This window comes from Pollicipes pollicipes, unplaced genomic scaffold (genome assembly GCF_011947565.3).
Source record: "Pollicipes pollicipes isolate AB1234 unplaced genomic scaffold, Ppol_2.1 Scaffold_5724;HRSCAF=6776_pilon_pilon_pilon, whole genome shotgun sequence".
Lineage (NCBI taxonomy): Eukaryota > Metazoa > Arthropoda > Thecostraca > Pollicipedomorpha > Pollicipedidae > Pollicipes > Pollicipes pollicipes.
In genome coordinates, this window is record NW_023596746.1 from 35,255,423 (window position 1) to 35,270,555 (window position 15,133).

The 15,133-nt window shown below is 48.9% G+C and overlaps 3 protein-coding genes across 4 annotated transcripts; all 3 read left to right on the forward strand.

The window, feature by feature from the left end:
• Positions 1–1,118: 1,118 nt before the first annotated feature.
• On the forward strand, positions 1,119–3,370 carry LOC119103862 (larval cuticle protein 16/17). 2 transcript variants are annotated; one of them, XM_037227535.1, is made up of 3 exons: positions 1,119–1,155; positions 2,619–2,847; positions 3,013–3,370. In XM_037227535.1, exons 1-3 carry the CDS (start codon positions 1,147–1,149, stop codon positions 3,180–3,182), a joined length of 408 nt encoding a protein of 135 aa, XP_037083430.1. In that variant the 5' UTR covers positions 1,119–1,146; the 3' UTR covers positions 3,183–3,370. The 2 variants fall into 2 exon arrangements, with proteins under 2 accessions (XP_037083430.1, XP_037083431.1); XM_037227536.1 differs by lacking the exon at positions 1,119–1,155 and adding an exon at positions 1,930–2,012.
• A 3,783-nt stretch (positions 3,371–7,153) lies between these two features.
• On the forward strand, positions 7,154–8,654 carry LOC119103547 (larval cuticle protein 1). The gene is made up of 3 exons (XM_037227128.1): positions 7,154–7,177; positions 7,908–8,136; positions 8,302–8,654. The coding sequence occupies exons 1-3, from the start codon at positions 7,169–7,171 to the stop codon at positions 8,469–8,471; spliced, it is 408 nt and encodes a 135-aa protein (XP_037083023.1). The 5' UTR covers positions 7,154–7,168; the 3' UTR covers positions 8,472–8,654.
• Positions 8,655–10,857: 2,203 nt separating this feature from the next.
• On the forward strand, positions 10,858–12,205 carry LOC119103548 (cuticle protein CP14.6-like). Its single transcript, XM_037227129.1, has 3 exons — positions 10,858–10,878; positions 11,475–11,703; positions 11,872–12,205. Exons 1-3 carry the CDS (start codon positions 10,870–10,872, stop codon positions 12,039–12,041), a joined length of 408 nt encoding a protein of 135 aa, XP_037083024.1. The 5' UTR covers positions 10,858–10,869; the 3' UTR covers positions 12,042–12,205.
• Positions 12,206–15,133: the final 2,928 nt, after the last annotated feature.

Genomic DNA, 15,133 nt, shown 5'->3' on the forward strand with positions numbered 1-15,133 from the left:
CCTGAAAAACCATTAGCATAATCGCACTTCTAACATCAAGTGCCAGCTTGTCTGTGAAATCAACTCATAGTTGTCAGGTTTAGCTTACCATTCCATTCTCGCATCAGATTAAATGATTCGTAAGGAATTGCTTTTGCTGACAGCCATGGCCTGACTGACCTGCATAGGTCAACGGCCAAATAATTGGCCATTCAATTCCCGACAGTGTACAAAGTTTAGCACAGTTGCCTCGCACCATTCGGAAGATATTTTGGGAAAACTTCCGGAGAGCGTCAAATTGACCTCCCCACCCGAGAGTGTGTTAAAAAGTGGTTTATGTTGTCCTCCTATCCATTGTGACTTGATGCACAAATTCTGAACGTCAGCGCATAGCTGTATTTTAAGCATAGCAAGGAGAAACTCAGAGACATTGCAACAAAATTATTAACCACCTTTGTACTGCTTCCTTGAGATGACCGGTTTCATGTGTCTTGCATCGTTTTGTCTACGTGGTAGCTGTGCAAGGTTCACTCGCTAGGCACCGCAAAAGGCCCTTTTATTGGTATGAGACCCGTAGTGACCGTAATGGGTGGATGATGACGCGATTTTTTTGTAAGTGACCTATCTGCTCTCCGTAGGAAACGTGCGTGCTCACACACGCACGCATATTATACATGCATATATGTGTATTTATAGCTATACACATACACACACACACACACACACACATATATATATATATATATATATATATATATATATATATCTTCCTTTTTTCAAGACTTCGAACTCGAACACCTTCGCATGCCCGTTTAACTTATGTTTCAAAGTAGACTTCCCTTCCAATGCAATAAAAAGGGCAAATTGAAAAATATCCTCTTTTAACACTTGTAATTGCCTCCGCTCCGTATCACCAGCCCGCCCTGGGTCGGGTATCTCAGCTGGCCGTGCGGCGGTGCATCATCTGTACGTCGTGTAGCGAGCGGCGGTGCTTCGGTGCGGAGCTGCCCGCGTCTGACTGGAGACACCTTGAGGAGTGGTGGTGGGGAGGGGGAGGGGGCATCGATGCGTGCGGTAGCCCTGATCACGCAGCCGATCCGGTCGGCCGTATATAAACGGCCGCCGTTCACAGAGCGCCACCAGTGAGCATCCATCTCGCAGACAAACATGAAGCTGGTAAGCGGTGACTGCCTGCTGTGAAACGCCTGCTGTGACGTGCTGTGCTTTGAGCCCCTCGCAGACGCAGTCGTGTCGACGTTAGCGTTTCACGAGGACAATGCTTATTGGTTAGCTTGGGGATTTGGCTATTTGATCATAAATCATAATTGTAACGCACTCTTTAAAGCGCCTTCAAATTAATCGTCTTAGACAGCCCAATATTGAGCGTTGTGCTACGAATTATTGCATGTGGGATGACCTGTACTGCTGTGCTCCTCGTCAAATGTACCTGACAACTAAGATTTGGCGAAAGCCAGTGACTATCGGCAAATCATAAGGGAGCATATGACAAGAATTCCACCCGAATCCACGCCTTTCGCAATCAGGTTCTAAACAAGACGCCCCCTGAATGTCGCCTGCGGCGCGATACAACGCAGCGAGTCCATGGCAACGTCCCAAATAATGCTGTTAACGCATATTCAGGCAAGCAAAAGACAATTTTCGGAAAATGAATGGGGCTTTTCTCAGGCAGTATGAAATTGGATCGCGTTGCTGCGTGCCCGGCAGTTGTAAGCACGGCAGGCAAATTTTTTTCTAGAGGGAAAACAGCTGCTAAAGTGTTATCGTTACAGAGGAATTGGCGTGAAATTATTTTTTCTCTGCCATTTCAGCTATCAACGAAAGTATGTTTCTTCAATATAAAGCGCAATCGTTGTCCCCGGCACGTGAGGACGGCTGATAAATGCGAATCCACGGTGATGGCTATGCAAAACTTTCAACTCACCCAGTCACATTTCTGTTTCCTATTTAATTAAAGAAATGTGTGGATCACGTTAGTTAAGCCTGCACTTCCATGGGCCCCTCTTCTGCTGCATGTTCGTGTTCCCAAACAAGCCGTTAAAGCATTCCACAAGAAAATAGTAAAATTATTGTTGGAGCTTTTGCTTATCTAAACGTAATGTTGTACCTCACTTTCACTTCTTTGCATTCCGCGTTTGCACGCATTAAGTGAGAAAAACCTGCATCATTTTACCAGATTGCACGTGCTGGACACCAGGCATATTTTGAATTAACAGCTGGCACGTTGCATGACTGGTACACATGTCAAACAAAGCGTTGCCAACATTCCTTTTGTGCATATCTGGATATTCGCATCGTGGTAAAAGTGGCGTTCGTGTCTGGGTGTCGATGTCGTACCGCAGATCGTGCTGATGGAGATGGTGGTGATGGTGATGGTGATGGTGATGGAGATGGTGGTGATGGTGATGGTGATGGTGATGGTGATGGTGATGGTGATGGTGTGGCGGTAGCTGTGGTGGTGATCTGAGTCTGGGTGGCGATGCCGTCCCGCAGATCGTGCTGATGGCGACGGTGGTGATCGTAACGCGAGTGGCCGTGTCCGTTAAGTGTCCGTGCCGCACCACAGAACGTACTGGTGGCGATGGTGGTTGTCGTGTCTGAGTGTCGACATCGTGCTACAGATCGTGCTGGTGGCGATGGTGGCGGTGGCCGCCGCTCAGGAGGACCTGGCGCCCGTGCCGTACGTGGCTGGCAGCGACAGGGATGCCGAGATTATCAAGAACGAATTCAGCATGGATGAGGCGGGTGGCTTCATAGCCGACATGGAAACGTCCAACTCGATTCAGCAGTCGGCCACCGGCACCAGCTACCCGGGCAGCGAGCCCGAGACCGGCAGCTACGCCATGAGCGGTAAGCGAGGCTGAAAAGGGGTAAAGGGGCACACCACATGCCTGGGTGGGTGGGCCAGAAAGTTGTATCCATTCTCAGGATTGTGCTTCTTGCAACCAGCAGTGTTGCACGCTCTGCAGGATAAATAACGCCATCATACCTAATGGTCGCCTGGTGTCGTTGCAGGCTCTTACTCGTACGTCTCGCCCGAGGGCCGGACCATCACCGTGACGTGGACGGCCGACGAGAACGGCTACGTGGCCGAGTCGGACGCCATCCCCCAGTTGTCGGCCGGGCAGCAGGCGGCTATTGATGCCTCCGTCGCCGCTGCACCGGCCGATGATTTCGTCTTGTAGATTTGGGCTGCAAGCCTCGCCTCTCCTCACCGCTCACCTGCGTCCGTCTTGACCAGGAAGTCCTCGTCTGGGAGAGATCGCCCGGGCGCGCCGTGTCCGCGCACTCTCTGTATATATGTCATCCGTGAACACAAGCAACAGTGAGTGCATATGTCGGGTGTTCGCCAATATACCGTCCTCTTATCTGCGAAACTCGCCTGCGGCCTTGTTCGGAAGTCGTCTTCGCCGTGCAATGGTGACCGGGGGTTGGCTCAGTGGCGATATCAGAGCGCTGTGAAGTGCTCGGTGCGGAGGGAGAGCCGGGGCCAAGCATCACATTGCGTGATGATCATTACCAAGGATATCAGTCAAACACAATGCTCATCCTTCCTTCCATTCACATGCGCGGAAACATTTGTGCCTATGGCGCGCAAAGACATGAGCTTGTTACAATCCGATTGAAACACCTTGAATTAACATTACGGGCCAGTTTCCACACTGTCAAAAAGACACTTCATAATCATTATATGGCGGTGCCTTGCTATACCGTATGGACCTCACGATGCACTCATCTCCATCATTTTCATAAGAAATGACAATGCGCCGTGTATTTGTATTGGTCTAAGTCCTGTGGTCGGCGGTGGGCTTTTCCACATTGTTGAAAAGAGGAGCAACGAATGGGCTCATTTTGGTCTCACATGGTGCACCATAATTACTACATGACCTTAACAGAACTTCAAGAATGGTTTATCAATGCATCTGGTCTAAATGCATAGGCAGATGCAGACTGATGATACATCATCATCGGCCAAGTGGAGACGAAACATACAGCTTAAAAACCGAAATGCCAGCGCCCAGAAACCGGGCCTCTTGATGGATTTGATCTTAATTATGAATTTGATGCAAACATTTTTAACATGCCTGTCTGGCATTTTGCCAAATCGCACCCAAATTTGCTGTACTCTATAGGACATCCATTACGCATGTTTCGACACAGACAACGTGTTCCTAGCTTTTCTGCTTTCGAAGCACCGGTAGTTTTTTAGGGCTCTGAATGTCGTTCTACGGCCTGAGCGCGCAGGCGGACGGCAATCGACCATCAATACGCATCATAACATCGACAGTGAAACAGGGCGGAGGTTAAAACGGTGATACGATTCCAGCTCGCGGCGGGACTGCCAGATTACGACGCGGGAGCGGCGCCCTTGACCTGGCATGTTCACTTGACCTTGCTTTTGCTTGAATTGATTTGACTAACTAAAGATTGGGTACATGGCGATAGTGTGCAGTCCTAAAGTTCTCGCTCAGTGCCAAGTCAAGTAAAACTGAGCTGTCGGTTTGTTCTCCGACGACTGCTAAAAAAATCCAAGAAAAGTATCGTGTTATATCACACATATCCACTGACATGCATATATGTATGTACGTATGTATATATGTGTAGTTATTGCAAATGTGCGTCAAGACCTACGCTGGGCTGCATAATCCTAAAAAAACAGCAGATTTATTAAAGTAATTTTACGTCAGTGCTCTCCGCTGACCTTCACGCAATGTAAACACCCGATGTCACTATGGTTTGCTGACGTCCCTGGGACCATGACACTGGTTATATGCGTCAAATCTTGCACGTAAAACAAGTGCTCCTGTAAAATAACGATTTGGTTTTTGACATGGGTCTGACCTTAAACCATGGAATGAAAAACCATTAGCACACGCTCGAGTGGGGGTCAAATTGACCCCCCCGAAGGTGTTTCAGAATGGTTTCCGAACGGCGCGGCGTAGCCGCAACAAATTTTGCACAGCTATAGACAGTTGAATATCGGATTGTTTGACACAACAAATTTAGATGCACCTGGTAAGGTCGGTGACCTATGGCAGGTCAAAATCAGGCCATGGTTTCAGGAAAGACAGTTTTTGGTGACTCGTTCAATCTGGTACAACAACGGAGTGTTTGACAAAGCCATACATCTCTGAGATGCTTTCTTAGGCACCACAAATATTGAATGAGCAAATAACGCTGACCTAAGGTCAGATATGAAGGTCAGGCCAAGGTCAAAACCTACCTGATTTATTACTCTAAGGCTTGCTGTATGGGGTAGTTCGTGGTGTTCATTTGGAATTTATTGACAGCACGAACCGCATTGCACATTTTGCATTAACTCCTTAGAGGTCAGAGCACGTCACTGACTTAAGGTGACCCGGGTCGACATTTTCTTTTAGGAACATACTGCCTAGCGTAATCTTTGTCGCTTATTCAAATGCAAAGCTCAGAGCAGTCTTGTATGATTTTGGTCACCATGACCTTCAAGAGGTCAAGAAAGGTCAGTGACCTCCAATGGGTTTTTGGCCTTTTGCTTAGAAACAGTTGCCTATGTTCTGGGGGCACTTAAGTGACTCACCTGGAATTTGACATTGTTTGACCTTATTTGACCTGAATGACCTGACATAGGAAGCCCAAACATTGACCTAAGCGAATTCATATACAGGTCAAGACACTCGGTAACTTCGGTGTCCCTAGCTTTCCTAGTTCTCAAGATCTCAGGGGATCAAATTGACCCCCTCCCCCCCACCCGACCGAAGGGTATCTGGCCGGCCACCCAGGCGCGTGTTAAAATGGTTGCACTTCGAAATTCAAATGTCAACCTGTCTACGAAATCAACTCAGAGTTGCCAGGCTAAGCCTATCACTCCGTTCTCACATCAGATCAAACGATTCCTAAGGAATCGCTTTTTCTGACAGCCATGATCTGACTTTGACCTGTCATAGATCAACGGCCCAATAAATCGACCATCCAATTGCTGACAGTATGCAAGGTTTAGCACAGCTACTTCGCGCCATTCGGCAGATATTTTGGGAAGCCTACCAAAGGCGTCAAATTCCCCTCTCCGCCCGAGAGTGTGTGAACAAAGCGAGTTCCGTTGCCCTCCTATCCTTTGTGACTTAATGCGCAAATCCTGAACGTCAACGCATAGCTGTAGTCTATCTAAGCTTATCGAGGAGAAAATGAGAGACATTGCAACAAAACTAGTAACTACCTTTGCGTCAGTTCCTTCAGGTGGTCGGTTTCATGTGTCATGCACTGTTTTGTCTACGTGGCAGCTTGCAAGTCGCACTCGTTAGGCGCCGCAAAAAGCGTTTTACTGCTATGACACCCATAGTGGCAGTAATGAGTGCATAATAACGTAATTTTTCGTAAGTGACCTATCTCGTCTCCGAAGGAAACGTGCGCACGCACGCACACACGCACGCACACACGCACGCACACACGCACAACATACACACACGCACAACATACACACACACACACACACACACACACACACACACACACACACACACACACACACACACACACACACACACACACACACACACACACACACAAACACACACACATATATATATATATATATATATATATATATATATATATATATATATGTATATATACAGACATCCCTCTCCTCTTCTCTCTCCCACTCTCTTCTCTTTCTCTTTCTCTCTTTTTCTCTCCCCCCCCCCTCTCTCTCTCTCTCTCTCTCTCTCTCTCCTCTCTCTCTCTCTCTCTCTCTCTCTCTCTCTCTCTCTCTCTCTCTCTCTCTCTCTCTCTCTCTCTGTATTTCAAGAACTCGAATTCGAAAGCCTACGCGGACCAGCTCAGCTTATGTTTTAAATCAGACTTCTGCTTCAGTACGACAGGAAGAGCAAGTGGCATATCCTCTTTTAACACCTGCATTTGTCTGCGCTCCGGATCACCAGCCCGCCCTGGGTCGGGTATCTCAGCTGGCCGTGTGGCGGTCCATCATCTGTACGTCGTGTAGCGAGCGGCGGTGCTTCAGCCCGGAGCTGCCCACGTCTGGCTGCAGACACATTGAGGAGTGGTGGTGGGGGAGGGGGAGGGGCCATCGATACCTTCAGTAACCCTGATCACGCAGCCGACCCGGTCGGCCGTATATAAACGGACGCCGTTCACAGAGCGCCACCAGTGAGCATCCCTCCCCCAGACAAACATGAAGCTGGTAAGCGGTGACTGCCTGCCGTGAAACGCCTGCTGTGTCGTGCTGTGCCTCGATCCCCTCGCAGACGTAGTCGTGTCGACGCTTCCGTTGCGCGAGGGTAGTGCTTGTTGATTAGCTTGGGGACTTCGCTAGTTGACTGGAAATCATAATTGTAACGCACTGTAATAAGCGCCTTCAAACTAATCGTCTTAGCCAGCTCAATATTGAGCATTGTGCTACCAAACGCTACATGTGGAACAACCTCTTCCGCTTCCGTTTGCACCTCCGCAGGCCCCTCTTCTGCTGCATGGTCATGTACCCAACGAAACACGTTGAGACATTTCACAAGATATTGCATTTTAGTTAAGAGTTTTACATATCTAAAAGTGATGTCGTGCCTGACTTTCACAAAATCTGAAGTTGGCGATTGTGCGCATCAAGTAGGAAAGACTTGCATGATTTTACCGGTTTGCACGTACTCAACACCAGATATATTCTGCCTGAACAGCTAACGTGCTCTTTAACCGGCACACATGTCAAACAAAGAGTTGCCAATAGTTCTTTTGGTGCATATCTGTATATCCATATGGTGGTAAAAGTTTTGACAGTGTCTGAGTGTCGATGTCGTACCGCAGATCGTGCTGATGGCAATGGTGGTGATCGTAATGCGAGTTAAGTGTCCGTGCCGTGCGGCAGAACGTACTGCTGGCAATGGTGGTGGTGGTGTCTGAGTGTCGATGTCGTGCTACAGATTGTGCTGGTGGCGATGGTGGCGGTGGCCGCCGCTCAGGAGGACCTGGCGCCCGTGCCGTACGCGGCTGGCAGCGACAGGGATGCCGAGATCATCAAGAACGATTTCAGCATGGATGAGGCGGGTGGCTTCACAGCCGACATGGAAACGTCCAACTCGATTCAGCAGTCGGCCACCGGCACCAGCTACCCGGGCAACGAGCCCGAGACTGGCAGCTACGCCATGAGCGGTAAGCGAGGCTTAAAAACAGTGGAGGGGCGCACCACATGCCTGGACGGGTGGGCTAGAAAGTTTTGTCCATTCTCAGGAGCGTGCTTCTTGCAACCAGCAGTGTTGCACGCTCTGCAGGATACGCAACGCCATCATACCTAATGGCCGCCCGGTGTTGTTGCAGGCTCTTACTCGTACGAGTCGCCCGAGGGCCGGACCATCACCGTGACGTGGACGGCCGACGAGAATGGCTACGTGGCCGAGTCGGACGCCATCCCCAAGCTGCCGGCCGAGCAGCAGGCGGCTATTGATGCCTCCGTCGCCGCTGCACCGGCCGATGATTTCGTCTTGTAGATTTTGGCTGCAAGCCTCGCCTCTCCTCACCGCTCACCTACGTCCGTCTTGACCAGCCATTTCTCGTCTGAGAGAGATCGCCCGGGCACGCCGTGTCCGCGCACTCTCTGTATATATGTCATCAGTGAACACAAGCAACAGTGAGTGCATATGTCGGGTGTTCACCAATATACCGTCCTGTGATCTGCGAGAATGGCTTGCGGCCGTGTTCCAATGTCGTCTTCGCCGCGCTAGGGCGAACCGGAGAAGGACTCAGTGGCGCTATTAGGGCATCATGAAATTTTTCGTGTGGACGGAGAATCGGCCCAAGAATCGTATTGCCTGATGACCAAAGCGCAATGCTTGTCCTTCATTTAATTCAAATGGGCAGACAAATTTGTATCTATAGTACACATCATTGAGCTTTCTTCAACAACACTGAAAAGCAGTTTAACGTAATATTACGGATGTTTAGGACAAGTCAGACGTTGTAGTATGGGTCCATGGGAAGGCACACATGGTATTGTAGGGTTAACTTTATCCACAAACCAACCTTTCCGTGTAGCACCACGATTAAGTCCCTTACAGCTTTGACGAACGTGCGGCAGTAACCGCTTGTCAGCCTTCTCAACGTCAAATCGAAATGCTGTGGGCGTTTTTTTTACACGGAATTTACGAATTGTGCTGCTGGCAAATGGGATGTGTGGTGGTGAGACAATTTCTATCACATATACTCTGATAGCAATCTAGGACTTGTACGATATTTCATCATGCGCTTCGACACACAAACTTCTATCTGAATCGCATGCTGCAGACTGACGGCAAGACCTTTTGAGATCCCAGAAGCTATTGGACCGACTGTATTGTCTCGCAACACATTTCCGATGAGGTTGTTGTTAAATTACTGTAATGTTGGCTGAATAAGTAGGTAATTGGAGACTGCAGTGCCGCAATGACATCACCTTTTATTTTTCTCAGACAGGATGGTGGATTTCAAAACTCGGCGTCGCTTCTTCTGCTGACAAAAGCCAGTTGTTCAATACTAAAATTCAATACCTTTCAGTTGGCTTAAACTGTTTCAGTTGCTTTGAAAAAGAAGCGCATCACCGTTCGCGGATGCTACATCGAAGTAAGGATATCAATCACGTTTTTCCGCGACTAGTTGCCACTCAAGAAACATCGTTTGCAGTTATCAATGCCACATAAAAACGATACATATTGTCATCTCATAAACAAACCTTGTCAACAAATTAGGTGACAAGAAATTAAAATGATGCATAAGGCATCTTAATACCTTGCACATAAACCGATCACTGCAACTTTCGATTTCTATTAAAAATTTCACCGACGCCATGCATTTAGCTGAACTTTCTGACACAGACCTATATGTGGATGAATCCAAAAAATCGTTGAGTTATTGCACCATGAAATGAATACAACAATTAAACAGAAAACGCAAAAAGTACGGTCAGAGCAAGCGCCCCAATGGGAGCATTCCATGTCGTTTCGGGTTTTGAATTAATACAGGCATTTCAAATATCATTCGGTGCAGTTCACAGCCCTGCCCATTAAGTACGTATAATGCTCTGCTCTGTGAACATGACACCCACGAACTTGCCCAGGTTTTTCGTGCAGATTGTTTCAAAGCCACCCAGGCATGTATTGTGCCGCAAAACGACGTACGAATAATGCCACCTCAATGGCTATGTATTGTTCAAGGCTACAACACAAAATGAAGTCCGTGCCTCATAACGCCATCAGGATTTAACGCATCACTGAAGGACTCTTTCATCGCCGCAATTTTCAATCTCATGCATGTAATCCAAACGCTCACAACATGCCATTCAACTGATGTCAAGATAGCCGCTGCTGCTGAAAACGCAGACACACCGGTCCTAGACCATCAGATAATTAAATCACAACAGTGTTCCTCCATCATCAGGCTTGGCGAGGCCTCACGTTTAAGCTCGATCTACGGCTTCCTTTTTTTCGTCGACCGCGGAAAAGCAACCAAGGACGATGACAGCCAGGGCGGGCGAATCTATGGCAAATTTGGTAAAGGTGGCACGGAGAACTGGTTATGATGCACTGGAGCACTAAATATATTGGGGCATTTATTATCCGGTGCATGGCAAGTTGGTCGGAGTGAGGAAGAAAATAATCCCCGGTCCATGTCGTCACCCGCGAGACCACACTGGGTCGGGGTATCCGAGGTGACATCTTCTTATGTTGCGTAGGGAGAGGCAGTACTTTGGGTCTGAGCTGCCCGCATCCGTCTGACGACACCTGCGTGCTGAGGAAGGGGGGGGGGGGGTCCATACGTGTGGTAATCCTGATTATGCAGGCGGTCCGGTGGGCCATATATAAGCGGCCGCTCCTCACAGAGCGCCACTAGTGAGCTGTCCTCTCCCAGACAGACATGAAGCTGGTAAGTGGTGACTGCCTTCTGGGAAACGCCTGCTGTATTGTGCTGTACCTTAACTTTGGCTGTACTCGACTTTCCCAGGTATCAGTTGGTTGTCGTCTTTGGTTGCACTGTCAAACAAAACCGTTTCCGCGTAAAAGGCATGCGATTAATTTTTATTTTGGAGGTTTCGTTATGCCTGTGGAGAACTATGCTCGCGTGCCCGAAGCACTTTGAAATTCAATCCAGCAACGTGCGTGCTTAAGTAGGCTAACACGGTTGCCAATGCAGAGAACGGTGGTTGAGCATATTTTTCTTCGTTTGTGCATATTAAACATCGGACATATTTTGCTCAAACAGCTCGCAAGTTCTATGACCTGCACGCTTGCGAGGCAAAGCAATGTCGACAGATTCTTTGCTGCATATGCGGATATTCGTAGCACGATGGTGTGGCGAAAGTGGTGGCTGTATCTGAGTGTCGATGCCGAGCTCCACATTGTGCTGGAGGCGATGGCGGTGGTGGCGATGGTGGTGGCTTTGTTTGAGTGTAGATATCGTGCCGCAGATCGTGCTGGTGGCGATGGTGGTGGTGGTGTCTGAGTGTTGATATCGTGCTACAGATCGTGCTGGTGGCGATGGTGGCGGTGGCCGCCGCTCAGGAGGACCTGGCGCCCGTGCCGTACGCGGCTGGCAGCGACAGGGATGCCGAGATCATCAAGAACGATTTCAGCATGGACGAGGCGGGTGGCTTCACAGCCGACATGGAAACGTCCAACTCGATTCAGCAGTCGGCCACCGGCACCAGCTACCCGGGCAGCGAGCCCGAGACTGGCAGCTACGCCATGAGCGGTAAGCGAGGCTCCGCTCGAGAAGTGGACGGGCGTACCACATGCCTGGGTGGGTAAACCAGAAAGTTCTATCCATTCTCAGGATTGTGCTTCTTGCAACCAGCAGTGCTGCACGCTCTGCAGGATAAATAACGCCATCATACCTAATGGTCGCCTGGTGTCGTTGCAGGCTCTTACTCGTACGTCACGCCCGAGGGCCGGACCATCACCGTGACGTGGACGGCCGACGAGAACGGCTACGTGGCCGAGTCGGACGCCATCCCCCAGTTGTCGGCCGAGCAGCAGGCGGCTATTGATGCCTCCGTCGCTGTTGCACCGGCCGATGATTTCATCTCGTAGATTTTGGCTGCAAGCCTCGCCTCTCCTCACCGCTCACCTACGTCCGTCTTGACCAGGAAGTCCTCGTCTGGGAGAGATCGCCCGGGTATGCCGTGCCGCGCACTCTCTGTATATGTGCCATCCGTGAACACAAGCAACAGTGAGTGCATATGTCGGGCGTTCGCCAATATACCGTCCTCTTATATGTGAGACTGGTTTGCGGCCGCGTTCGAAAATCGCCTTTGCCGCGCTACGGCGAACTGGAGCAGGACTCAGTGGCGATATCAGGGCATTGTGAAGTTTTCTGTGCGGACGGAGAGCCGAGCCCAAGGATCGCATTGCCTGACGACCATTACAAAGGACATCAGCCACTGCACAATGCTCGTCCTTCCTTCCATTCAAATGCTCGGAAACATTTGTGGTACATAAACATGGCACGCAAAGACATGAGCATGTTACAATAAAATTGAAGCACAGCTTGAATAATTATCACGGGCCAGCTTCCGAGCTGTCAAAAGGACAATTCGTAGTATATATATATATATATATATATATATATATATATATATATATATATATATATATACATACATATATACATATATATATATATATATATATATTTATATATATATGGCGTTTCCTTGCTATACCGTTGGGACCTACGATGCACTCATCTGCAACATGTTCATAAGAAATGACAACGTTTCACAGATTGCTATTGGTGTAAGTCCTGCGATCAGCGGTGAAGTGTTCCAGAGTATTGGAAAATTATCGAGGAGCAACGAATGCATACATTTTGGTCGCACGTGGTGCACAATAATTGCTACATGACCCCAACAGAACTTCAAAAATGGCTCCACAATGTTGCTGGTCTTGATGAATAGGCAGATGTAGACTTATGATGCATCACCATTGACCAAGTGGAGACAACCGATACAGCTTAACGGCCAAAATGCATGCGCTCAGAAATGGGTTGCTGGACTAATTTAATCTTGATTATGGCGCATTCTGAATACCGTACATCCATCCATATTTTATCAACCCTTTTTTATGCCAGCTGCCTATCTACCCTTGAGCATCTCAGCGCGCGTTTTATTTCTAAAGCAAATATGTAGGCGGCAGTATAGAATAACCGGCAAAGGTATGCACAGGCAAGTCTCCCACGGTGGCAGTGGATTGTCGTGAATAAGCATGTTTCTTTTGCGAGGTCGACACAAAAATCTGTCGTTAAAATCTACAAAAAAAATTTGGTTTCAAAAATAAAACTAACGTCTGAAAATATCGTTGCAATGATTTCGCGGCAAACTCACAAAAGGTTGCGTCAAACAACTTGAAAACATAATTTTGGGGACCTGGCTGCTTTATAAGTGTTATCAGCACATTTCATAAGTTCTGTGCAGATGCATACGATAGCAGGTATGAAGTTTTTCGTCACTGCTTAGATTTTTGCTTCGCAACTAAGTTCCATTGCCTGTCGTCTTATCTGTTGACTGTGAGTGTTCACCGGCGACAGCAGCACTGTATGATGCTGGACCGCACGCATTTCTTTTTCGTACATGCATTTCCGAGCAACCGCTGTCAGCGTTGTTAGAAACAGTGCTGACTGGAATGGCCTAGCTATTGATGTTCTAGTAAACATGTTTGATCTTACGAAATATCAGGGACAAGAAACACATTCATAATACCATTTTGCGTATACATAAGTGTTTTCTGTAGTTCTACAACTAGCTTTCGAGAACAACGAGATACAGTGCATTGGAGCAGGATAGCTCAGCCCACTAAAACCTACATTGTCTCGCCTATATTAGATGAAAGCGATGGAAATGCAGCGAAACTTCACCAAATATGTATTTTGTGTTTGCTTTTTTCTATTGTTTGTATGTATTTTTGTAAGTGGGCGTCACACGGGCCGTCCAATGGTCCGATGGGCTTAAGATCGCATTTCGTTGAGAGCCTAAACTTCTCAGGCTCCGAGCAAATAGCAGCCGACCTAACGAGCTCCTCAGACAAACACATCATCGCCATAAAACCATCAAACACACCATCAAAGACCATCAGCACACCTGGTTGCATCGAGCCAGCCCCACTTCTGTAGCTATAAACCAAACAAAGCCTGCGCAACGTTAAACCAGTCTTCTTCCTAGGCCTGCGCACAGCAACAGCCCGAGCCGAGCCGCCACCCGGGACAGGCATGTAGTGAGCGGCTGGGTGCCCACAAGCATTGTAGTTTCCTGTGGGCACCACCTCTATTCTTCAACACATGTAAGCACCAGGTATCTTGCACACTTCCCCAAACATATTTAGGCTTGAATGCGTGCCATCACCTCCAACTCTGTATTTGGAAGGACTAGAATGGCCTAGGACAGCAAAGCCCCACTAGGCCTGAATCCGTAGCCAGAGGAATACACTGTAAGGCCCAGAAATTTCCACCACGAGGCATCTGATCTATGTGCAATGACCACAGAACTGAAATGAGAGAAAACAATCTGCATAAGAACATTTCCATGGTGCGTTGTCGGTTTAACAACCCAACTGGCCGTTCCATGACATCACCTTGACATGACATGTTCTGCGACCGATTTAGCGCTCGATTTTGCTCGACGCAATCCTGCAAACTAAGCGGCGCTGCGGCACAACGATGGCCAGATCCCGCTGGTGCGGGTGGTTATCCCTTCCGGCCTTCGGAGGTCGACCAGCGAGCACACGCTGGGGTCCACGAAGTATACAGGCCTTCCGCCTCTCCGGCCAGAGGACAGGGATGGTGGCCACGTTTTTCCGCTCACCTAGTTGATACGGCGCGCAGAGCTGGCTCTGACAGTGTGTGTGTGTGTGGGGGGGGGGGGGGGGGCAACGGAGGACGTGGCGACGCACATTCCCGCCATGAATGTCGACAGCGCCTTGTCCCATGTCGGACCTTGCTAACGGTGATCGTCCAGATCCTAAAGAATGGACTACTGCGTCTCGCCTGGGAGATCCGACAGGGTGTTGCGTGAACCGGCCGTTGGGTCAGCCAAAAGCAGGGGAGGGGGAGGGGGAGGATGCTGCGGACCACCGCGGGCGCCGACAGGTCTGACGTGACGGAGGATCCACATAATCATCGTCATCGCTGT

Excerpts from the sequence above, each read along its gene's own strand:
- LOC119103862 (XM_037227535.1), top strand. Across the intron at positions 2,848-3,012 it reads CGGCAGCTACGCCATGAGCG|GCTCTTACTCGTACGTCTCG; the intron begins GTAAGCGAGGCT and ends GTGTCGTTGCAG.
- LOC119103547 (XM_037227128.1), top strand. Across the intron at positions 8,137-8,301 it reads TGGCAGCTACGCCATGAGCG|GCTCTTACTCGTACGAGTCG; the intron begins GTAAGCGAGGCT and ends GTGTTGTTGCAG.
- LOC119103548 (XM_037227129.1), top strand. Across the intron at positions 11,704-11,871 it reads TGGCAGCTACGCCATGAGCG|GCTCTTACTCGTACGTCACG; the intron begins GTAAGCGAGGCT and ends GTGTCGTTGCAG.